At 35.9% G+C, this 26496-nt stretch overlaps 1 protein-coding gene across 3 annotated transcripts; it reads right to left on the reverse strand.

Annotated features, from left to right (window-relative positions):
- On the reverse strand, positions 1 to 26110 carry Hikeshi (heat shock protein nuclear import factor hikeshi). 3 transcript variants are annotated; one of them, XM_074081629.1, is made up of 5 exons: positions 25877 to 26107; positions 22120 to 22357; positions 7307 to 7458; positions 965 to 1083; positions 1 to 80 (listed from the first exon to the last, which is right to left on the reverse strand). In XM_074081629.1, the coding sequence occupies exons 1-5, from the start codon at positions 25904 to 25906 to the stop codon at positions 26 to 28; spliced, it is 594 nt and encodes a 197-aa protein (XP_073937730.1). In that variant the 5' UTR covers positions 25907 to 26107; the 3' UTR covers positions 1 to 25. The 3 variants fall into 3 exon arrangements, with proteins under 3 accessions (XP_073937730.1, XP_073937744.1, XP_073937738.1); XM_074081643.1 differs by lacking the exon at positions 25877 to 26107 and adding an exon at positions 12805 to 12941 and having other exon boundaries at positions 22120 to 22253; XM_074081637.1 differs by lacking the exon at positions 22120 to 22357 and having other exon boundaries at positions 25877 to 26110.
- Positions 26111 to 26496: the final 386 nt, after the last annotated feature.

The following is a 26496-nucleotide window of genomic DNA, read 5'->3' on the forward strand; positions in this document are numbered from 1 at the left end:
TCCATTAAAAATCATTTTATTCAAATTATGTTTTCCAAAAGAGAGGGTTCTGTGCTAGTCGTCTTTGAAAGTTTTCATACCTAGAAAAGAAAACCACACATTTATATTTAACGAAAATTGAAATTAAATCTTTCATAATTACAAATCAACTCATCAGAAATAATTTTACATGTCATTCCTAAAAAGCAAAGACAAGAAAGCTAATCTGGAAATCCAGTCTTATAGACAAAGCAAGCATGGTAATTTAAGGATGGGAGGATTTTTGATTAGCTTTCATCAGAGAGCACAAATTATATAAATTTTAACTATCTTCTGCAAATTTGATTTTGGAAAAAAAAAATTTAAATCAAACTCCTCCTCCCTCATTTCATACATGAACAGATGAGAAAAATTTGTTCAAAGTCTCTGGGCTACACTGTGACAAAGCTAAAACCTAGTTTATTGCAGTGCTCCCATGCTACAGAAAGGAACCACTTCTCAACAAAAACTTCCTAAATATCTCCCCACCACTGGGGTAGTCAAAACGAAAATGCCTACAAAACAAAAAACATGGGGAAGTCAGGGAAATGGATTTATTAGTTGTTCATGTTCAGGATGCAGTACAAATCACTGTGATGCCTAATATATGTTTACTTTTAATCAAGACTTTTCAAACTTAAGGGAAAATGGATTTGATGATATTTCAAGTCTCAGATATAGTACTTCTAATCCAAATTGTACAAAAAATGTCTAACTCCTAATAGTGGTCCCTAAAACATAGGCAATTATATTTTATTCATAATTCATAACAGGTCCTCTACAACAGAGTATTTAGGGTCCACACCATTGTAACCTGAACTGTACAATGTTTTATGTTGATGTCCATAATAAAATATGTTTAAATGTCAAAGAAGAAACACATTCACAGGTAAAATATCCATACATTTACTAAAAATCTTAACGTTAGAAATAAAACGCCTCATACCATTTCAAAACCACATTTGCTGGAATGAACATTTCAGATGGACTTGGTGTCATCTGGGCCTGTGAGACAGCAAATGATGAAGCAAAATTGTAGAAGTTGTCCAACATCTTTTGTGTGAACTGAAGAGTTAATAATAATTAACAGATTAGTGAGTTATATTAAATACTTGATTTAGACCTCAATATTTTTAATTTAAAAATTCCTTTATTAGCTTGGTTTTAAGGATTGCAAGTTCTAAGACAGCAGTGTAATGCTGAATAGGGTCGTCATAAGATGACACTGTAGCAAGTTACTCATCTTAGAGAAAAAAAGGAAAAAATTTTCCTTCAAACTTTTTCTTTACTCTCTACATCTATATAAGCTTCCTCTACCACCACTGTCCTGTAATCAGTCTGTTTTCTCACTAAAATAAATAAAATAACCATCTGTAAGCAGCTTTTTCTTTATAGGTAATATAGGAGCTTAAATATTAATATAGGAGCTACTGGTTACCATTATTGTAACGAGAAAGGGAGCACTATTCTAATTCCTCTCTTTGTTAACATGTCTCCTCTCATTGGCCCTGAAATCAAATTTATTAATGTCTTCCAAGTCTTCTTAGTAGACACTAAAAGTAAACTCATTTATATTCTCTGAGAATCATTTGGGTTTAAGCACTACACCCAGAAGTCAATGAACTCAAGACAATACTACTTTCTGGTCACTCAAAAATAATCTACCTAGAATCACTTTCTCAAAAACATAAAACCAATCATGCTGGCTCCTAATGTCTCTTCTCTACATAAGAGGAAGTGTCTTATTACGATCTTAAAATCTATTTATTTAATGATAGGAAAGTGACATAACCCACTATACTTTAAGGTACTTGAGTTAACACTGGAGTTCAGTAAGTAACCAAAAGATCACTATCAGGAAAAAAAATCAACAGCAACCTTCCACACCAGCTACCTGTAACTGTAACTTTAAAAAGATACACTTCAAGTCTAGGCATGGTGGCTCACACCTGTAATTTCAGCACTCAGGAAGCTGAGCTTCTCCTCAACAAAAACTGCTGGGAAAACTGGTTAGCAGTCTGCAAAAAACTGAAACTAGATCCATGTACATCACCCTATACCAAGATTAACTCAAAATGGATCAAGGATCTTAATATCAGACCCCAAACTCTAAAGTTGACATAGGAAAGAGTAGGAAATACTCTGGAGTTAGTGGTATAGGTAAGAACTTTCTCAATGGAACCCCAGCAGCACAGCAACTAAGAGAGATAGCATAGATAAATGGGACTTCATAAAACTAAAAAGCTTCTGTTCATCAAAAGAAATGGTCTCTAAACTGAAAAGAACACCCACAGAGTGGGAGAAAATATTTGCCAGCTACACATCAGACAAAGGACTGATAACCAGAATACATAGGGAACTTAAAAAACAAAATTCTCCCAAAACTAATGAACCAATAAAGAAATGGGCAAGTGAACTAAACAGAACTTTCTCAAAAGAAGAAATTCAAATGGCCAAAAAAAACATGAAAAAATGCTCACCATCTCTAGCAATAAAGGAAATGCAAATTAAAACCACACTAAGATTCCAACTCACCCCTGATAGAATAGCCATCATTAGCAACACCACCACCAACAGGTGTTGGCGAGGATGCGGGGAAAAACGAACCCTCATACACTGTTGGTGGGAATGTAAACTAGTACAACCACTCTGGAAAAAAATTTGGAGGCTACTTAAAAAGCTAGACATCGATCTACCATTTGATCCAGTAATACCACTCTTGGGGCTATACCCAAAAGACTGTGACACAGGTTACTCCAGAGGCACCTGCACATCCATGTTTATTGCAGCACTATTCACAATAGCCAAGTTATGGAAACAGCCAAGATGCCCCACCACTGACGAATGGATCAAGAAAATGTGGTATCTATACACAATGGAATTTTATACAGCCATGAAGAAGAACAAAATGTTATCATTCGCTGGTAAATGGATGGAATTGGAGAACATCATTCTGAGTGAGGTTAGCCTGGCCCAAAAGACCAAAAATCATATGTTCTCCCTCATATGTGGACATTAGATCAAGGGCAAACACAACAAGGGGATTGGACTTTGAGCACATGATAAAAGCGAGAACACACAAGGGAGGGGTGAGGATAGGTAAGACACCTAAAAAATTAGCTAGCATTTGTTGCCCTTAATGCAAAGAAACTAAAGCAGATACCTTAAAAGCAACTGAGGCCAATAGGAAAAGGGGAACAGGAACTAGAGAAAAGGTGAGATCAAAAAGAATTAACCTAGAAGGTAACACCCACGCACAGGAAATCAATGTGAGTCAACTCCCTGTATAGCTATCCTTATCTCAACCAGCAAAAACACTTGTTCCTTCCTATTATTGCTTATACTCTCTCTACAACAAAATTAGATATAAGGGCAAAATAGTTTCTGCTGGGTATTGAGGGGGGAGAAAAGGAGGGGGAAGAGTGGGTGGTAAGGGAGGGGGTGGGGGCAGGGGGGAGAAATGACCCAAGCCTTGTATGCACATATGAATAATAAAACAATAAAAAAAAAAAAAGGAAGCTGAGTTAGGAGAATTCAGTTCAAGGCCAGCCCTGGCAACAGTGAACCCTTGACTCCAAAAAAAAAAAAAAAAAAAGAAAAAAGAAAAGTGGTATATATACATACACAATATACATACAGCCATAAAGAATGAATTTATGTCATTTACAGGAAAATGGATGGAATTAGAGAGCATCGTGTTAAGAAAAATAAGCCTGACTCAGAAAAACAATAGCACATGCTCCCTTTCATATACAGAATCCAGATTTAAAAAAAAGACATGAAAGTAGAAAGGAGACTATCCAGGAAGAGAAAGGGATTGGGTGGAGAAGGGAGGACAAGAGAATATGACCAAAGCACATTATACACATGTATGAAAATGTCATATGAAACCCACTGTTATACAATTAATAATGCAAACAAGAAAAAAAGAAAAGAACATCTTCACCTATCAGGGTACAGACAAGTCATAAAGGAAACTAACAAATTTACCTACTTAATAATATGCCCACATGCAAAGACAGTGTGAAGAGTATTAAAAGACAAGCAGCATGCTGAGAAAACCACAATGCACATACAAAGGATTGTTATCCAGGACACACAAAGGCATCATCCCCAAAAAGTGCCCAAATCAGCTAGGCACCGGTAGCTCATGCTGTAATCCTGGCTCCTTGGGAAGCTGAGATCAGGAGGATCTGAGTTTAAGGCCAGCGCAGGCAAACAGTTCATAAGACCCCATCTCCAAAATAACCAGAGCAAAACGTACTGGAGGTCAAGCAGTAGAGTGCCTGCTTTGCAAACATAAAGCCCCATTCCCAGTCCTACCACCAAAAAAAAAAAAAAAAAAAAAAAAAGTGCCAAAAGCAATACAGTAGAAAATTAGGTAGAATATATAATGAGTAACTATAGAAAAAAAATAAACACGGCTCAAACTGTGAAGATGCTCTAATAGAAATGCAAACTAAATATGACATTTGAATTTTTACCCATCAGTTTGGTAAAATTTTAAGGTTTGATAAGTATTAGTGAGAATGTTTGAACTCCAATCAAAATTGAAATGAAAAAGCAGTGGCTCATTCATATAATGTATACCACACAATTAAAACAAGTTAGATCTATTCCATGCATCAACTCAAATAAATCTTTATAATAATGTTGGGTGAAGGCTGGACATGGTACACACCTGTAATCCCAATTACTCAAGAGGCAGAGATTGGGAGGATCATGATTTGAAGCCAGCTCAGGCAAAAAGTTAGTGAGATCCCATCTCAATAAATAAGCCATGCTTGGTGGTACAGTTTTATAACCCCAGCTACACAGGAGACGTAGGTAGGAGGATTAAGGTTCAACACTTCCCATCCAAAATGTGTAAGACTCTTATCTGAAAATTAACTGAACCAAAAGGGCATGTGAAGCATGGCTCAAGTGGTAGAGCACTTGCCTAGCAAGTGCAAAGCCCTCAGTTCAAAACTCCCATACCACCAAAATAATAGTAATATGTTGAATGAGCAACAGTAAGTTGTACAGTATGATACCATTTACCTTCTTTTTTTTTGGCAGTACTGGGGTTTGAACTCAGTGCCTCACACTTGCTATGCAGACACTCTAGCACTTGAGCCATGCCTCCAGCCCTTTTTGCTCTGGTTATGTTGGAGATGGGGCCTTGCGACTTCATCCTCCCATTTTATGCTTCCCACTGTTGCTGGGATGACTAGTATGTGCCACCAGCTTTTTTTCTGTTGAGATGAGGTCTTGCAAACTTTTTTGCCCACATTGGTCTGGTACAGCAATTCTCCTAATCTCAGCCTCTTGCAGAGCTAGGGATGACACTCCCTGCTATTTGTTGAGATAGCACCTCAAGAACTTTTTTTTCCAGGTTAACCTGGAACCGCCATCCTCCTGATCTCAACCTCCCAAATACCTAAGATTACAGATGTGAACCACTGGTGCTTGGCTCCATTAATTTTTAAGACATACAAATGAATACATCAACAAAAAGGAAAAGTAAAGGAACCAGAAAACAAGAGATTCACAGAAGAGAAATAAAAGGAATTTCTGCTGTAATGGTAAAAGAAAATAATAACCTGACTACAACTATAGATCAGGTCCAGAAAATAATTAGTTCACAGTAGAACTAATTATTGAGTGAGCTGCAAGAGGAAAGATTCCAAGACAAATTTGACATGTTTAAATATACTGAGTGAAAACTTATACTCAGCAGAGTCTGGGCATAAATTAGAACTAGAACCAGGAAAACTGAAAAGATGTACAAGAAAATAAATATAATTATTACACTACACATGGCTCAGTTCTGAAAAGTATTTACCTGATAATAATATCGAAAACTTTGAATCTTTTTTTTGCGGTACTGGGGTTTGAACTCAGGGCTTACAGCTTGAGCCACTTAACTTTTTGTGTTAAGTTTCAAGATAGGGTCTCACAAACTATTTGCCTGGGCTGGCTTTGAACTGCGATATTCTTGATCTCTGCCTCCTAAGTAGATAGGATTATAGGTGTGAGCCACTGGTGCCTGGCGAAAATTGTGAATCTTAACAAAAATCTACACTGGGAAGGAAGATGGGGAAAAAAAGTGTATGTGTTTGCATGTGTGTAAAGGCACATGAGTGAGAAATCACCATGTTTCTTATTGTCAGGCAATGGAAAAATTCTATAACATAAAAATTAGTAACAGGTTAAGCAAGTTTTATCCAATTCATGAAATAAGAAAAACTAGAAGAAACAAGAAAGCAAAGGGTAAGGGTTGAAAGAGATTGCCTCAGAGGAGCAGAATAGAAGACAGGTGGTAACACAGACAGCTGTTTTGCACAGAAAACTATTTGACTTGCTAGTCAGATAAAAATTTTAATAAGTGTACCAAAGAAATTAAATTAGAAACATGTTCAACACACACACAAGTAGTACCATACAAGTACTGAAATACAGACAGGAAAGATCTACAAAGTTAGAATGACTCCCTGGGAGGCAAAAGGAGGAAAAAGAATGAGGCAGGTAGCAATGGGCTATATTTTTAATGAGTTATTTCTTTTTTCAAAAACCTCAGTAACAGGAGGTGAGTGTAGCTCAGCAGCCAAGCACATACTGAGCATGCAAAAGGCACTGGATTCAAACCACAAGACCGACCCCCAAACGAAGATGTCAAAGAGTACAAAGCTTATGTACAAGAGACTATGCTTAGACATCATATAATGTATATCTGAAACCTGTTAAGACATGAGATCTTAAATGTTCTCACCATAAAAAAGTATGTGAGGTGAGGAATGTGTTAACTAACTTGATTTAATCACTGCACAATGTAAACATGTATTAAAACATTAAACATGTATTATGGTATACAGATATGGTATGTTTATATACCATAAATATATGCAACTTTATCAGTTACACCTTAGTAGAGTGGCCTGAAAACAAGAAAAGAATTAAATGTGTACGTCAGGTGTGGTGGTTCACACCTGTAAATCCTAGCTACTTAGAAGGCAGAGATCAGGAATTAGCAGTTCAAGGCCAGCCTGGGCAAAAAGTCTGCAAGACCCCTTCTCAATAAAAAGCTTGGTGCAGTGGCTTATACCTATCAGCTATGCAAGAAGCATTAAGTAGGAGTACTACAGTCCATTTTGGCCTAGACATAAAAAACTTATCCAAAAACTAACAAAAGCAAAAAGGACTGGAGATATGGCTCAAGTGGTACAGTGTTAGTGGCCTAAGACCCTGAGTTCAAACCATAGTACTGCAAAAAAAAAAGAGAGAGAGAATGAAATGTATATTGCGTTACCTGAGTGAATGAGTCAACTGAAGACACAGCTGCACTGCCTACAGGAGTCTGCTGAGCCAGACTATCCAATAATTCCACTGAAATTCCAATCTGAGCAACAGATGGAGTTCGGACAATATTCATGGCTCCAAAAGGGTGCTGACTTCCTTCTCCTGAAAGAAATTAACATGTACCACATAGTTCAAATATTTCAAATTTAAGTTGCATTCATACAAATTCTTCTATAAATGTGAAAGACCACTGATCTATATGTACTAAAAAAATTATTTGCAAATTTGTTTCTTTTTGGATAAATGCAAAAGGCTAGTTTTTTAGCATATTAACAATAAGAGTTGTAAGTTTCCCACCTGTCACTGTTCTAGAAGTTACTAAAAATTACTGCAATTAGAAATAGTAACAGAATTTTAAAAAATGAAAATCACTTAGGAAGGGAGGGGAAGGGGAGGACAAGTGAGGAAGAAGGGAGGGGAGGGAGGCAGGCAGGGAGGGAGGGGGGCAGGGAAGGAGGGAGGGAGGGAGGAAGGAAGGAAGGAAACAAGGAAGGAAGGAAGGAAGCTAGCTTCCTGAACTAAGTCAACCATACTTGGAGACAATTTAAAAAATAAAAACATTAGAGCAAGCAAAACTCTGGCATAGCCCTAGCAAACATAAATTAAGTTCTCAATAATATTCTAGTAGTAAGTACAGTAGCAAATTTTTAAGGACTATTTCTCAAAATATCTTTCTTTCTTTTTAGTAAAACACCTAACAAAGCATAACTCAGAGAAAGAAATTCTATAAGAAGCTAGTTCTGTAATCTCAATATACAAGAAAAAGTAGTCATCATCATTTACTATTCTATATCTTTTACAAGATTCAGAAAGGGAGATGGGACTGCAGTTTAGTGGCAGAGTAGAGGCACCCTGAGTTTAATCTTTAGCATCTCTCCCTCAAAGAAAGAATGTTCAGAAGAATATTGAAAAACATTTCATTAGAATTTTAGTGAATATTTTGGGGATTGTGAAAAAAAAAATTTAGTAAGCATCTAAATAGAGCAAACCCATACATTCACTCAATATTTTTCTAATTTTGTGCTATATAGCTGAAATGGGCAGTGTCCTCTGAACAGAACAGTTCATCAGTCATCAGGAAGGAACATGAATACATCTAACTTATAAGTCAGATCTCTAATAGGTCCTAACTTATAGTTAGGTCGTGGATTTTATTTTTGTTTGGTAGCACTGATGAATGAACTCAGTTTCAGGCTTGCTAGGCAGGCACTCTTATTATTTGAACCACTCCGCCAGCCCTATATAGTTAGGTCTTGTTCTTTTCCTAGCATATGCTCTGTCAAAATGTAATACCTGAAAGCTTAAAATCCTGAAACCTTTAATAGCTCATAATTTGTTGGAAGGATGGCCATCCTTTCTGATCCATAATTTGCAAGTTACTCTCAACTTTGTATTTTCAAACATTGTTTGAAAATACAATAATTTTTTTCATTTCTATATCTATTTCCTTGGCTTATACTCCCACTTTCAGGATCCGTCCATTTACAAACCATATCTATTCAAATTTGAAACACAAATATAAGAGATGAAAAGAATACCAGCACAGATGTTTTACTGCAAGTCCAAGATGTTGTTACAAAACACCGTAATAATTCCTTCTTAAATGACTGAGTAGAGTACCATTTTCTTTTGATTCTAAGAAATATACTGTTCAATTATTCAGATGAGAAAACTCAGATAAGATCTAAAGGTTCATAATCTGAAATTTTGTTTATATGAATGAGCAACTTTACCATCATTAGTTAAGAATGTATCCTCTTGTATTCATTTTCTGACTTGTCTAATTATAAAGCTTCTTCCTCTGTTAATTTTTTCTAATCATTATGAGCAAAATATGAAAGGATGAATTTACATTCTGTTTAATGAAAGCTAAAATCAGGTCATAAAGATGATGTCTCTAGTGTTTTATATTTCTTAAAACAAGGCATAATCCTTTGGGCAATGAAATATGAAAATTAAGATGGCAGAGTGGCGTAAGTGGTAAGAGTGCCTTAAGCAGTAAGAGTGCCTTGTTAGCAAGTGTAAGGCCCTGAGTTCAAACCCTGATGCTGCCAAAGGGGGAGAAAAAAGACCTTTTAGCTAGGCGCTGGTGGCTCACACCTATAATCCTAGCTACTCAGGAGGCAGAAATCAGGAGGATCGCGGTTTAATACCAATCTGGGCAAATAGTTCGTAAGACCCTATTTTGAAAAAAATCCATCACAAAAAAAGACTGGTGTAGGCTCAAGCTGTAGGCCTACAACAAACTTTTGTATGATTTGGTGGCTGAGAATGGGTTTTAAAGAGTTGTTTAAAGAGAAGTAGTATGCCACAGGAACCATCTGTGGCCTGTGAAGCCTAAAATATTTACTATCTGACCTTTTACAAATAAGTTTGCTAACCTCTGCTCTAGGCAATCCCATCATTCTTTCATTTTCTTATTATTTCAGTCTTTTTCTTTTAGCATAGTTGAAAATAACTGATGACTAATGATGAAATAATTTTGTGGCTGAAATAACAAAATGTTTCACGATACAGGAAAAAATACATTCCCAAATGCATCTTAGATTTATAAAATGATCCAGTAGGCCCATACAGTAATTATCTTCATACAGTAATTACAAGGAAAAAAATGAACTTTTTTCTTTCTATTAAAACAATATAAATACTTCAAAAGCAGGAGGGAAAGCAAGCAAGCCTGGCAGAGGCACCCAATCCATTCTCAGCTGGCTCAGTAGCACTGACTGGAAGACACTGCAACATGGCTCAGAAAAATGGGAGGAAAATCAAAATAAAACAAAAAAATATATATGTAAATGTTCTCTCTGTTCTTTGGAAGATCTCTACAAAAGAATAAAAGTCATGAGATATCAATCCTTCTAATAGTCTCAAAAGAGAAACTAAAAGTCCAATGGTTAAGATACTGGAGAGGCACTCAGCAGCAAAGGGATGAGGACTACAGAAAATAGTTAAAGCAAAGGAGAGTAATTCATTTGAATATGATGACATGTGCTACAAAGCAACATCAAAATCTTAACTATGCCTGCGTAACAGCATTCTTAGTAATGAATATGAAAATTTAGAAATCAAGTATGTATTTGTAAAATCTCTTTGCTTTATTTTTATTGGCAGCATGACAAACATGAAATTATATTTTTCAGTGATGTAAATTATAATAGCATATTTTATGTGACTCTCAGAACTATATTGGCAATAAATATTATTTTAGTTTTTTTCTTCCCCCTGGCAATAAAAATCTTAAAAATAAAGATAGAAGCAGTAATAGATCTATAGTAAGCCTAAATTTGGATGTTTGAAATATATTTATACTCTAACCCAGACAGTAAAAGTCAAATAACTGTTCTGAACTGGTATTATTATCTGGATGATTTCTAATATTCCTTCTAGCACTGACATTCTATAATTTTATAAAAGCATAACAACCATTTACTAAGCACCAACTGTGTGCCTGACACTACTATGCATTGTGCACACATTATCTCTAATACTTGCAAACCACTTGCACTGTGGGTATTATCTTCATTTTATCTCAATTCTCTCCTCTAAGGTTAAACACCTTTGTCAAGAGTACACACCTACAGGCTCATACCTGTAGTACCAGCTACTTGGCAGGCTAAGGCAGAGGATCACCTGAGCAACAGAGTTGTTTAGTTTTTTGTTGTTGTTGTTGGGTTGTGAGGTTTTCTTGGCAGTACTGGGGTTTGAACCCAGGGCTTCATAGTTGCTGGCCAGGTGCTCTATTAAGTCACGCCTCCAGCTCTTTTTGCTCTGATTATTTTGGAGATAAAGTCTCACTTTTTGTCCAGGCCAGCCTGGACCATTATTCTATTTTACGCTTCCAGCTTGTTGCTGTAATGACAGACACATGCCACCACACGGAGCCTTTTTCCTTTGAGATGGGGGTTTCAAAACTTTTTTGCTTAGGCTGGTCTGGAACTGTGATCTAATCTTAGTCTCAGCATAGCTTGGTTGTAGACATGCACTACTGCACCCAGCAATTGGTTGAGATGGAGTCTCTCGAACTGCCTGCTTGGCGCCCAGAAGTTTTCACACTAGTCTAGGCAAAACAGCAAAACCAGTGGCCAGAAAGAGAAAGGAAGAGAGCAAGGGAAGGAAGGAGAGAGGAAGGGAGGGAAGGGAGGAGAAAGAGAGAAAAACATACCCAGTAATAAGTATCACTGATGTTCAGAACAGATTATGTCTAATTCCAAAGAATAATTCCAGTTCATTATTCTACTGTTTATATGTAATATCTACGGTATTATGATATTATATTATATATAATGATTTTTAGTCATTACTTAGTTACTTAGTTCACAAAGAAGCCAAGGAAGAAAGTGAGTCAAGAAATGTCAGAAAGTAAGGGATTCCATTCTGGTCACTAGCTCCACCTCATTTGAGTAGACTAATAGTTGCATCTTGAGCTTTTGTCATCCTTTCTAATCCCTCTGACAAATTCAACCCTATTTTAAAACAGAAACTAGAATCAGTTTAAATGTTTCTTCCTGGCAACTGACCTGGATGAAATGGATAAATGCCATATGTGAGAGAAAGCTAAAAGCAGTGACATTTAAATATGGTAGCAAGCCTCCCCACCAAAAAAAGAAAGAAAATGATAATTTATAAACCCTTATTTTAACATTTTCTAAAAATTCTTTAGTGCTAGCCTTTCTTGTGGGTATTTTTAATGTTACTGTTATGAAAGGTAAAGCTAAGCAATTTTACTAGATTAAAGATGGAAGGTGTAACAAGTAAAAGCAATGCATGATCTTGACTGGATCCTAGACAGAGGGTGAGACAAAGGCATTTATTGGGACAACTGGCAAAACTTTAACGCACACTATATGCTACATTAAAAGAACTGCATTCACATTAAATTTGCTGAATTTAATCATTACACTTAAGATTGTACAAGAAAGAGAATACTGTTGCTCTAGGAAATATATGTTGATATATTTAGGAGTAAAGGCGAGTGATATCCACAACTTATGGCAAAAATTGATGAATGTGGAAAAAGAATGTAAAGAATTCTTTGTATTATTCTTATAATTGTCCTCTAAATTTTGTTTCATAATAAAGTTGTCTTATTTCCCTAATGCAAAAAACAAAAATTTAATCTATTAGAAATGAGATTAAAAATTTTTTATTCCAAACTAACAGTACCTCACAGTAGGGCGCTGGCTAAAATAACATAAGGTGCCTAATTTGCTCTGAAGGCCTGAAACACAAAACATTAGCTTTTTCTCATAACAAGAATATTCTATAAAACTCTACTGTAGTATTCATTCACATAAATACATATCCCTTCTTTCTTATGCCACAGGTGATGTGGGCAAGTATTATTCTTCTACTAAGTATAATCACATATTAAAGTGCTACAGACATAATAAAAAAAATTTGTAAAGCTCTATGTGTTTTTATAGCTGACCTAATGTCCTACTCCCCCACCTGCTCTTCCAATCTCGGCCTCTTCTGTTTCCCATTCTCCATATAATTCTCCACTGCAGATGTCACTGGAATTCTCCCTGACTGAGGCATTGAGCCATTTCCTCCTTGTCTCTTGAAACACTTTACAAATAGTTAACCTATAGAGAAAAGGAAGGTTTTAAGTTGAACTTCGTGTGTATGAAAGCGTATGTGCATGTGGCTTACACAAACTTTCAAGTAGTATTTGAACTCTACAAATATTTATCTGACAATGAACACAAATATGCATAAATGTACATGATATAAATAGTCCCAGTTACTTATTTTTGGTAAGAGAAACTGTTTTCCTCTCCCGAATTCAGAATCAAATTCTTAAACCATAAAAGGTATTGTATTCATGTTCTTGATAGATCATTAACCAAAACTTCTTAACGTTAACATTACATGGCATTCATTATTCAGTTACAGGTTTTAACAGATGTGTAAGTTGTTACACCTGAAAACAAGTATTCAGCTGATACTCTATCTGAATGCTGAAAACAACGTCAAGTTTTTTAAAGATCCTTAAAATTTAATACCACTTTCAGAACTCAGTTTGGATATTTAAGAAAAAAATTTCAAAAGCATAGTGACAGTATTAATATAAAACTAGAGAAATTCGCTTACATATATGTTGAAAATGCATGTATAATTCTAACTAAGGGTATCTTTTTCCTTAATGAGCCAGGCATAAAACAAAAAAAGCAGATGATGGCTAGTCAAAGGACATGATTGAGAAAATTAAAGATTTAGTTCATTGAGAAAATTCTCGAGGCAACCTAGACATGAAACACTTCTTTGCACCAAATTAAGTCAAAACAAAAGAGAATAAATAGCTCTTTTGCTTCTGCTATTCAACTCTGAAAGATGTGGAAATTCTAAACTTTGGAGAAAATATGCAGTGTGTGTAAAATGGAGTTTTTGGCTTCCCGCTATCTGATTCCCTTACAGGCTTATGGAGAACAGCAATGTTAAACTTTGGTATGAAAATGATGAGAATAGAGATAAATATCTTTAAATCAAAATAAATCATGAAAATGGGATTTTTTTTTCCCCTAAAATTGTTGTCATTATATTCAGAATTTCACTAAGTATACTATCAAGCAAGGAAAACTGGAGATGAAGCCCTATAAAAATGACCAAATTCAGTTTTATCATTGTCAAATACCGATGCTTATTTCTGTAATGTTAATTCATGAACCACTCAAAAGTTAATGATGCATGTTATAATCTCTAGAGGAACCACTAAAAACCTAACTCAGAAAACACAAGATACGTGGATTAAAAAATATTCAATCCAAAAGAATGCCAAAAAAGAGTGAAAAAAGAAAATAGCAAGATAAAAATATAAATCCAAACCTCATGAATATTATATATTAATGGACCAAACACCCTATGTAAAACATAGAGGCTGGCTGGGTGCTCACGCCTGTAATCCTAACTGCTGAGGAGGCAGAGATCAGGAGGATTGTGGTTCAAAGCAGGCCTGGGCAAATAGTTTGTGAAACCCTATCTCAAAAAAACCCATCACAAAAAAAGGTCTGGTGGAGTGGCTCCAGGTGTAGGCCCTGAGTTCAAGCCCCAGTACCACAAACAAACATACAGGCTTGTAACAATAGGATCAATCACAACTTCCTGAAGCTATGTGAGCAACTCTCTACCCCACCCTGATGTGCTAGTTAGCTAGGTGTGCTCAATGTACTCAAACTTGAACCCCTAGGCTTAAAGGGTTCAACAAAAGTTGAAAAATACAAATCTATTGCAAGTTCTTCTATTTTTACTTTTTAATAACACATTTCAGTATTTCCTATATTGAATATTAGGTCAAATATTTCATATTTTAACTAAGAATTCAAATATTTTAAACTTCCAAAAGGTAATTTTCACAACAACTTACTAATAAAAAGATCACCTAAAACATTTTAACAGCAATTTATCACTCTATGTTGATATGCCTTAATTAGGAATCCTAAATATTTTAAGCTGGCTCAATTTTCTCTAATGAAGTGTTGTGCTTTACCATCACAAATACTGCCTTGAAAAGTTGTTTCTGTGACAAAACCATCAATAGCAATGTTACAATGGAAATGAGAAACTATTTTTTAAAAGCAGGAGAATAAAAGACCTTATTATCATAATGGAAATAAATCCATTTTCCCAAGTGGATCAAATATTACTCTAGTATTGGACTTCAGACTATTTTATCTAATTCCACAAAAGGAAACGTATCTCACTATGATGTCATTATTCCTAAAATTTTAACTATAGTGATTAAATTAATTCATTTTTGATTGCCAAATGTTCTCCAGATCAAATAAAGTAACACAAGAAGCAAATATCTGGGTTCATATGATACTCCTCAACCTTTCAGGTGTCACAAGAGAAAAGAGGGGGGGACAGCCAAAGGGTAAGCACTTTTCACTGTTTCCAAAGCATCTCCCACTGGGAATGCAACATTGATGACAAAAGAAAAGGGGATTGTGAGACCCCATTACAAACTCAAACTGTTGGCAAAGCTATGGCAAAGAAAACAGAGGATGTGATATGGACAATTACATTAATAATTTCTTGTACTCCAAAAAACAATCAATGTGTTCTAGTCTACTAGCTCATGACCAAGATTCCAATATTCAGCTTAATCAATGTACAAATCTGGGTATAAAATAAACTGGCAAAATTCTACACTTTCAATGGCTACACAAACAAAATCTACCAGTTTGTATTTAAAGCTCTGCTACTGTGTCCCACCGGCTTCTCAAACCCAAACCAAAATCTTTCCCTCCAACTAGTTACCATCTTCCTGTACTGCTTATCACTATAAATATGTATCAGTATCTATCCAATCTTTCCATCCTTTTCCAACTAGTGTACTACTGTTAACAAAACTATGAAAGTGTATCATTTTCTTTCTTTCCTTTATAAATAAATATACATCCAAGTATGTTTATATTTTACTTTAGCAGTTTGAGAGTTCCCAAGTGAGTATCAAGTGAACATGCTCAATGATGAAATGCAGAAAAAAATGTGCTTGTGATTTTCTTCTAATAAATTGTGCTAGGGGCTAGTGGAATGGCTCAAGTGGTAGAGCACCTGCTAGCAAACATGAGATCCTGGGTTCAAACCCCACTGCTGCCAAAAACAAAAACAAAAATTTGTGCTGAAAGTATTGAATACCCATTTACCAAGAAAACAAGAATTTTGAAAGAAACCTTACAATAAATATAAAATTTAATTCAAATTGGATATCAGATACAAATGAAAACTTACAACTACAAAAATTTTAGAAGAAAAATCTTTATAACCTTGAGTTATGCAAAGGTTTCTTAATCACAACAGGAAAATATAATCCAGATAATAACCAACTGAAAATCTGTATTTCATCAAAATTAAAAACTTCTTCTATAGAAAAGATACTATAAGGAAAAGATGAACCGAAGACTGGGGAAAAAACTATTTTCAAATAATATATCTGATAAAGAACCTGTACTGAGAGAGAGAGAATGAATACATAATAATTGCCAGATGTGCTGGTGTTTGACTCCAATCCCAGCACTCAGAGGCTAAGGCAGGACAATTTCTAGTTTCAGGTGAGCCTGAACTACATAGCAAATTGTAAGCCAGACTGGGCTACGTAGTGAGACCTTGTCTCAAAAAAAAATAAAGGAAAGAAAAGATGAAAGGGGAAAAGGGGAAAGGGAAAGGAAAAGAACAGAAAAAAAAAAGAAAAAGGAAGGCGAGAAGGCGGGAAGGAGAGACCAGAGGGTGGGAAGGAGAGAAGGGAGGAGAGAAGACAGAGAAAAGAAAAGAACTAGCTGGGTGCTGGTGGTTCATGCCTCTAATCCCAGCTACTCAGAAGGCAGAGATCAGGACTGTGGTTCAAAGCCAGCCCAGGCAAATAGTTTGCAAGACCCTATCTTGAAAGTACCCAACATAAAATAGGGCTACCAGAGTGGCTCAAATGGTAGAGTGCATGCCTAGCAAACCCCAGTACTGTCAAAAAAATAAATAAAATATATACACATACACACATCACTGGGGAAATGTTTAAAACCACAATGAGCCAGTATCACTAAAATGATAGTAAAATGGCTAAAGCTGACCACAGCAAGTGTTGACAAGAAAGCAAAGGAGCCAGCACTAATGGCTAACACCTGTAATCCTAGTACCTGGGAGGCTAAAATCAGGAGGATTGAGGCTCAAGGCCAGTCCAGGCAAACAGTTCTTAAGACCTCGTCTCCAAAATAACTAGAGCAAAATGGACTGGAGATGTGGCTCAGGTGCTTTGTAAGTAGAAATCCATGAGTTCAAACTCCAATCCCAACCAAAAAAAAAAAATGCAGAGAAACTGAAACTTTTTTACAGAACAATTATGTTGGAAAATCATTTGTTAATTTCTTAAGAAATAAACTTTCAGAAATGGGAGGAGAGGGGATAAAAGAGAATAAGGTAAGAACTTCTTAAAATGTCAAAATGTTCCCGCAATACAACAATAATTAACAAAGAAAATATTCAACTACTATATTATCCAGCCCTTCTATTCCTCAGTATTTACCCAAGAGAAGTGAAAGCCTATGTCCCTCAAAGATCTGTACACAAATGTTTATAGAAGCTTTATTTTTATGAGTCAAAATCTAGAAATAACTGTTCATTAACATTTGAATGAATAAACAAACTGCAGTATATACACACAATGGCATATACTACCTAGCAACAAAAAGGAATGAACCACTGATACACACCACATGACTAATTCTAAAAATAATTATGCTGAATGAAAAAGCCAGGCCAAAAAAAAAAGAAAAAAAGTCAGGCAAACAAATTACATACTACATGAGTACATTTATATAAAACTCTGGAAAATATAAACTATTTTATGATGACAAAAAATATAGGTCAGGAGTCATCTACACTGGGGGAGGATTTAGGAGACGGGATTACAAAGAAGAAGTAGGAAAGTTTTAAGAGTGATGGATACATTCCTTATCTTGATTGTGGTGACAGATTCACAGGTATTAAGATATATCAAGAGTTATCAAACTGTACACCTTTTGTGTGTGGGGGGGTACTGGGATGTAAGCTCAGGGCCCACCCCTTGAGCACTTCTCCAGCCTGGTCCTGCTTCAAACCATAATCCTCTTGGATCTCTGCCTCCTGAGTATCCAGGATTACAGGCATGAGCCACCGGGGCCCAGCCAAGCTTTACACTTTATCTTATTTTGCTTTACACTTTAAATATGTGCAATTTATTCTATGTTAATTATACCTCAATAAAGCTAATAAATGTATTTTTTAATAAGGCTATTAAAATCTATTAATACAAAGTAAATCTTCTTTGTTCTTTGGAAATTTTCTTAAGAAAGAATAAAAGCCATGAAATACCAGTAGCTGCTAAAAAAAGCAAGCTAAAAAATTAAAACTGTCTTAAACTTTGATGGTGTATCAATGCTAAAACTACACCAAATATAAATCTGACATTAGGTGGATGCTGGTGGCTCACATCTGTAATCCTAGCTACTTGGGAGGCTAAAACTGGGAGGATCACAGTTCGAGGCCACATTGGGCAAATAGTTCATGAGACCCTATCTCCAAAATAACCAGAACTAACTGGACTGGAGATATGGTTCAAGCAGTAGAGCACCTGCTTTGCAAGCCCCAAGTTCAAACCCCAGTCCCACCAAATAAATAAATAAAATCAATCAACCAACCAAATGCACATATACACACAAGTTCCTCATACTTAAGAACTTAATTATCTTTGAATGCTTGAGAATCTTATGCCACAGAGAATCAACTCACTTTTGAATATTCTTTTCAAAGAGAAGAATTAGGCATTTACCCTGCTTTTACTACAATGACTTTACCACTAGAACTGGGTTAGACACATTGTAGCACTTGTCTTTACAGCTAGTAAACAAATGGCAACATTAGAACACCATCATTTTGAAGTCCTATTGAGTTAATGAATTTAGGTATTACGTATAAATGGCTGCTAATTTCACACAAAAGAACTCAGAATTAACTATATATGTGGTTTCTGATAGAAGCACACATAATCACCAATAATAATCCTGTCAAAAAATTTTAAAATCACTTCAAACAAAATCTGATCAAACTTCTAAATCTAATTTATTAGAAACAGAAGAATATATTAAAACTTTAATTTTTATAAAAGTTATCTGGGAAACCTACCAACCAATTGAAATGTAAGGAAGGACCTTACATAGATGTTAACTTTAAAGTATTTAAAAATTTTATATAAACATAAAACTTTTGAGAGCACTGGAAATCGGCACTGATTACCAATATTTCAATTTAATATTAAAGAATTATTGTTTGGGCCAGACATGGTGGTTCAATTCTGTAATCCTAGCTACTTAGAGGGCAAAGATCAGCATGATCACAGTTCGAGGCCAGCCACAGCGAAAAGTTCTCAAGACCCCATCTCAACCAGTGGCAGCGCACAGTGGCAAGAGTATGTCATCCCAGCAAAATGGGAAGCATAAACAGGAGGACTATGGTTTAGACTCACCCAGGTATAAAGCAAGACCCTATCTCAAAAAATAACCAACACAAAAAGGGCTGGAGGACTGGCTCAAAGGGTAGAGCACCTGCCTAGAAGAATGAGGCCCTAAGTACAACCCCCAGTACTGAGGGGAGCGAAAAAAAAAAAAATATATATATATATATAGTTTGGTTTCAGGTGTGATAACAACATTATAGTTGTATTTTTTTAAGACTCTGTCTTTTAAAGATATATACTAGTATATTCAGGAATCTGTTTCCAAGTAATATGAAAAAGGAGAAGTGAACAGGAACCTAAATAAAATAACATTATCTACACAATGTTCATTTTTGAAGCTATATTATGAGTACAATATTCCATTTCGTCTGATTTTTGTGTACACTTTTTTATACTAAAATAATTTTAAACTAAGATAACAGTTCAATTTACTTTGTATTTTCTGTACACAAATATAAAATTCTAATTATCGATTTTAATTTCTTTATATTTAGGACTTCAATTCATTCTTGAGTCATTTTTTTTTTCCCATGATGAGAAGACATATTTATTATTACAATTCAATACATCCTATTTGACCTCTACATTCCTAGAGGTCTCTGGCAAGAGGACACTCAGCATGGTGTATTTTTGGTATGAGGAGTGTAACACAAATTAGTATAAAATTAAAAGTTTCAACAATTTAAGCAGGAAAAGTAAAACTTTCATGCAGAAAAGAGAACTTTAGTTTTAAGTATATGATAATGTTATTGAATCATTTTTATTTAGTAAATTTTTGAATGTTTACAGTACACAAAAGTTTTTAAAATACTATCAAGCAGGTCTGTAAGCTAAGCACATTAAAAAGTATTGATCTATTAAATTCCAAATGAGTTAGGGTACACACAACTTTTCATGACCCACACCTATCTTTCCCCTATAAACTCTGCCTCATGCCATTCTCAGCACACCATGCTTTCAAACTTTTCTTACACCAGTTTTACCCACACCTGTAAAAGAATGCCCAATAGGTCTGTCATGAACCTGACAAACTCTGGTCTTCCCAAGAGTTCCAATATCACCTCCTCCAGGAAGAGTTCCCCAAACCACTTAAGAGTTAATTACTCCCTTTCCTATTCTTCTTCAACACTTTGTACAAATACTTTTCACTCTTCTAACTAGTTGTCTAGAATGAATTACCTCAGGCAAAAACTTAATCATGGTGCTGGCAGAATGGCTCAAGTGGTAGAGCACCTGCCTGGTGGGCATGAGGCCCTGTGTTCAAACCCTTGGACAACAACAAAAAAAAAAACCCTTAATCGCTGTCTTTAAATTCCCACAGTAGGTACTCAAGTACTTAAATATGTAAACATGTTATCTACATGTTACCTAAATATAGTTCTTCCTTGGACTCCGTAAACAATTTCTACAGGAATATACAGTAGGCCCTTGGTATCCATGGGTCCCCCCAATGAGGAAAATCACAAATGTTCAAGATGTAGAGTTCAGTACTGTAGTGCTAATGCCTGATTCATTTTTCCCATAATGCCTCCAACTTCCACTAAAGCCATGCTGCCGTTCAACGAGTCCCAAATTTTCACTTTGCCACTTAAATTAAGCACATTCACTTTTACCTTGCTTTTGGGGAGGCATATGTTCACAAAATGAAGGGCAGGGAAACACTCAGCAGATCACACAACAACTTTAACACAACAATAACACGGGACTGAGAGCTTCTCCACATCAACTGAGCTGTGTAATGTGCAAAGAAATTTTTTAATTTTTTGAAATTTCTTTTGCATTTTTAAAAAAATTTTTTACCGTGTTTGGTTAAAACCATGTATAAAATCTGTGAATTAGGTAGGCTTACAGTATACTTATATTTTAAGAGTTTTCATATATGTCTCCATCTAGATTTATGAAAAATAGATATTCGATGGGAGTAAATGGTACCTGATCTAGCTTCAGTCTCACTTATTTTTTGGGGTGGTGAGGGTGGTGGAACTAGGGTTTGAACACAGGGTCTTATACTTGCTAGGCAGGTGCTCTACTGCTTGAGCCATACCTCCAGCTGTCTTTGCTCTGGTTATTTTTGATTAAATAAGGTCTTGCTTTTTGCTCAAATAGGGCTGGACCTCAATCCTATTTTAGGCTTCCTGCTGTAGCTGGGATGAGACACACACCACTGCATCTACTGAGACGAGGTCTTTTAAACTTTTTTGCCAGGGTTGACCTGGAACCTCAATCCTCCCTATCTTAGCCTCTCAAGTAGCTAGGATTACAGGCATTAACCACCATACCCAACTTCATTCTTAACATTTCTTCACAAAATACTTCAAAGTATTAAAGAAAGGATTACTCCCTGCAATATCAACAGAACCAAAACTGGGGTAGAAATAAAATCTAAGAGTTCAAAAACCTTAATGAAAGAAAAGACACACTCCCACCTTATTTCCTACACAAGTCTACCAGGTTAATCCATGAATTTAAAACACAGATATAGATATTACAAAATTGTGAGAAGACTTCTCTCTTTATCAATTAAAACACCTGTTAACTCAGAAAAATCCAAAGAAAAGAGTGAGTTGTTCTCTTCAGGGGTAGAGGGCAAGAATGAGGAGCCAAGGAATCCCGTCACTTACTATTTTCAAATGTTTCTGAATCACCTGCTTTTTAAAAAACGTTATATACTACTTTAGCAACGAGAGAAACAGAATGGAAAGTTAAAAAAACTTATTTCATTGTTATGCTATTTAAGAAAAGGTTTTATTGTGAAGCTATTTTAATATTATTCTTACCAGATTTAAGACCTGAAATTTTGAAGATGGCACTTGGTTTCCCATTAGTGACAAATCCTAGGAGTTGCCATACTGGCATTCCACTTGAATCAGGATAGGAAAAGTAGACAGATCCTCCCATTCCCTCAGGAAATGGAATGGTTCCCAGCATAAAAACCACAACGTGGTTGATATTTTCATAATCAGGCAAGTCAAAAACAAATTTATCCTCTGCCACTTGCTGTGCAGCTGTTTGCACCTAGAAAATAAGAAACTGACCTTAGTTCAATATTTGGATGAGTTTTAATAACCTTTACAGTGTTGTCACCAGCATAGTTGATTATGGTCATTATACCAAGTATAATGTTGAGCTAACAATACTTCAATTATGAAACCACCAAATATGGCAGAAAAAGTGTTAATTTTAATAGAGAATCCAAAAATACATTTAAAAAATGTTGAAAAATGAAGGTTTGTTCAAATTACATTACCAAGTTCTTATCCTCCATTTTGAAAATACAGAACCTTAGGTGATAAAAATGGAACTAATTCCCAAGAGGAATTACTCAAAGATTCTATATTTGCAAATTCAGCTATTCACTAAAATTTATTTGTGACCCAAAATCAATGTTTGCTGTACCTCTGTAGTCATTTATGGACTACAGAGAAAAAACTCTAAGTTGTCTGAGTTGTGTCTCATATTCCCAGATGAGGTGGAGAAAAACTATACTGTTTCAGCCCACATCCTTTGGACGGGTGTCCTTTCATGGTCTATTTTGTGCCACATTTTTCATTTTGTGCTTTTTTGGTGATTTTGCTATATAAATGGTCAAGCTTTATAAAGTGGTGACTAGTATTTCAAATTCTAAGAAGAAGAAATGCTTCACAGAAAATGCATGTTAAGTTTTATTCAGGTATGAATTATAAAGCTGTTGTGTTGAATGTTAATGAATCATCAAGGCATATTAAGTAAGAAGTCTTTAAACATAAGTACATATAAAAGTTATGATAGGTTGATCAAAAATGTTCTGGTTTGAACTGGATGCGTGACTCAAGTAGTGGAGCACCGGCCTAACAAGTAAAGGTCCTGAGTTCAAACCCAATACTGCCAAAAAAAAATGTTGTGACTAGAGGCTCCAGGGAATCTAATTCTATAGTTGAACTAGGGACAATGACTGTCATTTACCATTTTCATGTCATAGAAGCTTTAAACAACATAACTACTGTGAAGAATGAGAACTGACTATATATAAATTATTAAAGTTCTACCATCCATTCAGTATATAGGAACTTGTGAAAGTCTTCACTCATTTCATAATCTATTTTGTTCTAGAACGAATCAATTTATAGTGACATCTTGAAGTTTGAAAATTTATTTTCACAGAAAAAAATTTTTATAAAAATATTATCAGTCCTATTTCATATTTATTAGTAAAAAAGAAATACTGGGAGCACTCAGGTAGACAGGCTGTCAAGATTTTATCTTGTGTAAGTTTTGGTTTTCTTGTAGGGTTTTTTGCTTTTGAATTGCAATTACTATTCATGAAAACATCAAATGTGAATTACTACTATTATTTTTGAAAAATGGTCAGTTCTTACTACCTAAATACAACTTATTTCCCAGTATTTGCTGATTGTTACTAAAATGCTTACTTTTTCCCTCTAGAATATCCTATCTACCAATACAAAAAAAGAAAAAAACTTAAGAAAAATATACTGCTATATAACTCCATCTACTACTTATATAGTAATACCAACTACCCTAATTTAAATCCCAAGATGCCAAGGTGAAGTGTTCTTAAAGTTCTGATTCCCTCAGTAATCAGTTAGTGACTGAAATAAAAAGTTCTGATTTCTTCTTAAGTTTTCTGGCCCATTTAACACATTCCACTGTAAATATAGTAAAGCAAATAAAAATAAGAGCTAAATTGCCTGTATTGTTATTAATTCAATTTTATCAGGTTTTTGTATGCATATATACATAACCTTAGAAAGCATGGAAAATTATATGTATGAGCCTTGAAATCAGGCAAAAATAAGTATTTAAGTGACAACTCTTTCTGTACAAAGAACCAGACATTCTGTAAATCTGTACTGATCTTAAGAAAAAGGGACCTTTCTCTTTAACAAAAAAATGTCAGTGAATGAAAACTAGGTTCCTATCTTTAGGTAAGTGAATTTTTCTGGTAACAGAATATTGTAGTTAAGTTTTGAGATGTGACTAGGTCTTTTTGCCCTTTATTTTGATTTATAGGTTCTAATTTTACAGAATTTAAAAAGCCAAACAACCCCAAAAATCTTATTCATCATAAAAATTCGGTGTTGGTGGCTGGTAATGTTGCTCATTTTGGAGTTGGGGACATAGCTCAAGTGGCAGAGACTTGCCTAGCATGTGCAAGGCCCTTGTTTCCATCCCAAGCACCATTTAAAAACAAAAACTCATGGTGATGTTGCTCATTTGTAGAGCACTTGCCTAGCAGGTAAGGCCCTGAGTTCAATCCCCAACAGCACAGAGAGGAAAAAAAAAAATGGGGGGAGGGAAGGGAGAAAGAAAGGGAGTAAGAGAGAGAGGGAGAGGGAGGGAGGGGGGGAGTGGCAAAAAGAGTGTTCAGTAAATGGACACACATATTGCTATAACTAAATTTCTTTCCAAATTGGTTGAAAAAAAAGATACATGGAATCCATATAGCTTTTTAAAAAAATATTTAAAAACACTCGTTTTCAGTGTCACCCATTGATGACACCCACTCATCTGAGCCCCACTCTCACCCCAAACTGGTCCTTTCATTTTACCTAGAGCAGGGGCAATTCAAAATCATCTCACTAGGATTACCAACTACCTCCTCCCCACAAGAAGTCACTCGAAGCACAGACAATAAACTTTGAGGCTAGTACTCTTTGTGAATATAACCACATATAAAATACATTATCAAAAACTGATTTTAAAAAAATTCAACAAAGGGACTGCAATATTTAACAAAACAGGGAGAAAAAGGAATGAAAAAGGAGTCAAGTCTAATAACGGATGTCTGGATGGTTTCTAAGGAAGCAAACAAGTTTCACCGTGCACATTATTCCTCAACAATTGCCGGCGTTGATGTCATTTAATTCTAAAAATCGGGGAAGGCAGTTCATCCCTTTTGACCAGTAAGGAAACACTTTGCTTGCATTCTTCTCTAAGCATCTCAGATAGAGTTTATGAGTAAATTTTCTGGCATTTCTATCAGTCAACTTCCAATTATACTAGGCATATTTTTACTTAGGGACTTTGCAGACCGACCCAAGAGATTCACCTTGCCCGAGCACCTTAATCTTTGACATCTCGCTACAGATTAAAATCCCAAATTCACTTCCAGTTCACGTTATGAGTTTAGACGAGTATTTACACTTAAATTCAAGCTTAAATTCCTCAAACGCACAATAGAAATAATGACCATCTCAAAAGTTACGGAGCTTAAGGCTGAAATGCCAAATGAGCGCTACACAAAGGGCCGAAATAACGAGTAATTGACAAAAGGCGTGCACACAGCACTCAGCCCAGTACTTGGTACAAAACACAAAATAAATGTCAGCTAATTTTTAACTATGTCTCAAATAAATCTGAAGAGCTGGGCAAAGGAGAGCACCCCGGCGTCCCACTCTCCATCTTACACATCCAGAGGAAAAAACACCAACGAGTGGGATTCCCCGCGTTCCTAGCACAGGCGCACCACCCCGCTCCCCGGGCTTCGCCTCAGCAACCTGACCCCTTCCCGATACTACACGGCCGCGTCCTCACCAGCCTCCCCGCCACTAGGCAGCCAAACATGGCGGCGGCGGCTCCACTCAGCCGGCAGGCACCAGAAGCCCGAGACTAGGAATCCTGCGGCTACAGTCCTAGTGGAGCCCAAGAGCCGTCCAGAATTTGGAGGAGGGAGCCGGCCCCACCGCTACATAGCTACAAGGCTGGCGGCGGGAACGCCTTTCTGCCCCATGACCTCTGACCCTCCCTAACCAGCTCGCCTCTCAGGGGGTAGTACTTCCGGGACTTACACCCACTTCCTCCTTCTAAGGCAAAAAAAAGGCGAGCCAACGGCAGTAAAAGACTACAAGTCCCATAGCGCCTTGCGCCGACTTCCGGAGCCAAAATTTCCAAGAGTGGTGCTAGGAGGAGACATTTCTGTAACATTTTAGAAAGTAACACTGCACCTTTACAATAATCACTTCACTAGATGTTTAAAAGAACCTTGCGGGGGGGTAAGTATTATAATCTCCATTTTATATGTGGGAAAACTGAGATTCAGAATGACCATCCCCAAATCTTTTCACCTCAGTAAATAGTGGAGCCTAAATTCAAGTACTAATCCAAATACTGTGTTCTTTCAGAAGTATTGATTTTTAACAAGTTGTTTACAATTT

The sequence above is a fragment of the Castor canadensis genome, chromosome 1 (genome assembly GCF_047511655.1).
Source record: "Castor canadensis chromosome 1, mCasCan1.hap1v2, whole genome shotgun sequence".
Lineage (NCBI taxonomy): Eukaryota > Metazoa > Chordata > Mammalia > Rodentia > Castoridae > Castor > Castor canadensis.

What these genes read in the sequence shown, in the direction of transcription:
- Hikeshi (XM_074081629.1), bottom strand. Translation starts at nt 25,906, where the DNA reads ATGTTTGGCTGCCTAGTGGCGGGGAGGCTG. An exon ending in GCCTAGTGGCGGGGAGGCTG is followed by an intron (nt 22,358 to 25,876) that starts GTGAGGACGCGG and finishes CTTATTTTCTAG; the next exon opens with GTGCAAACAGCTGCACAGCA. An exon ending in GCAAATGTGGTTTTGAAATG is followed by an intron (nt 81 to 964) that starts GTATGAGGCGTT and finishes TTTCTTTTCTAG; the next exon opens with GTATGAAAACTTTCAAAGAC.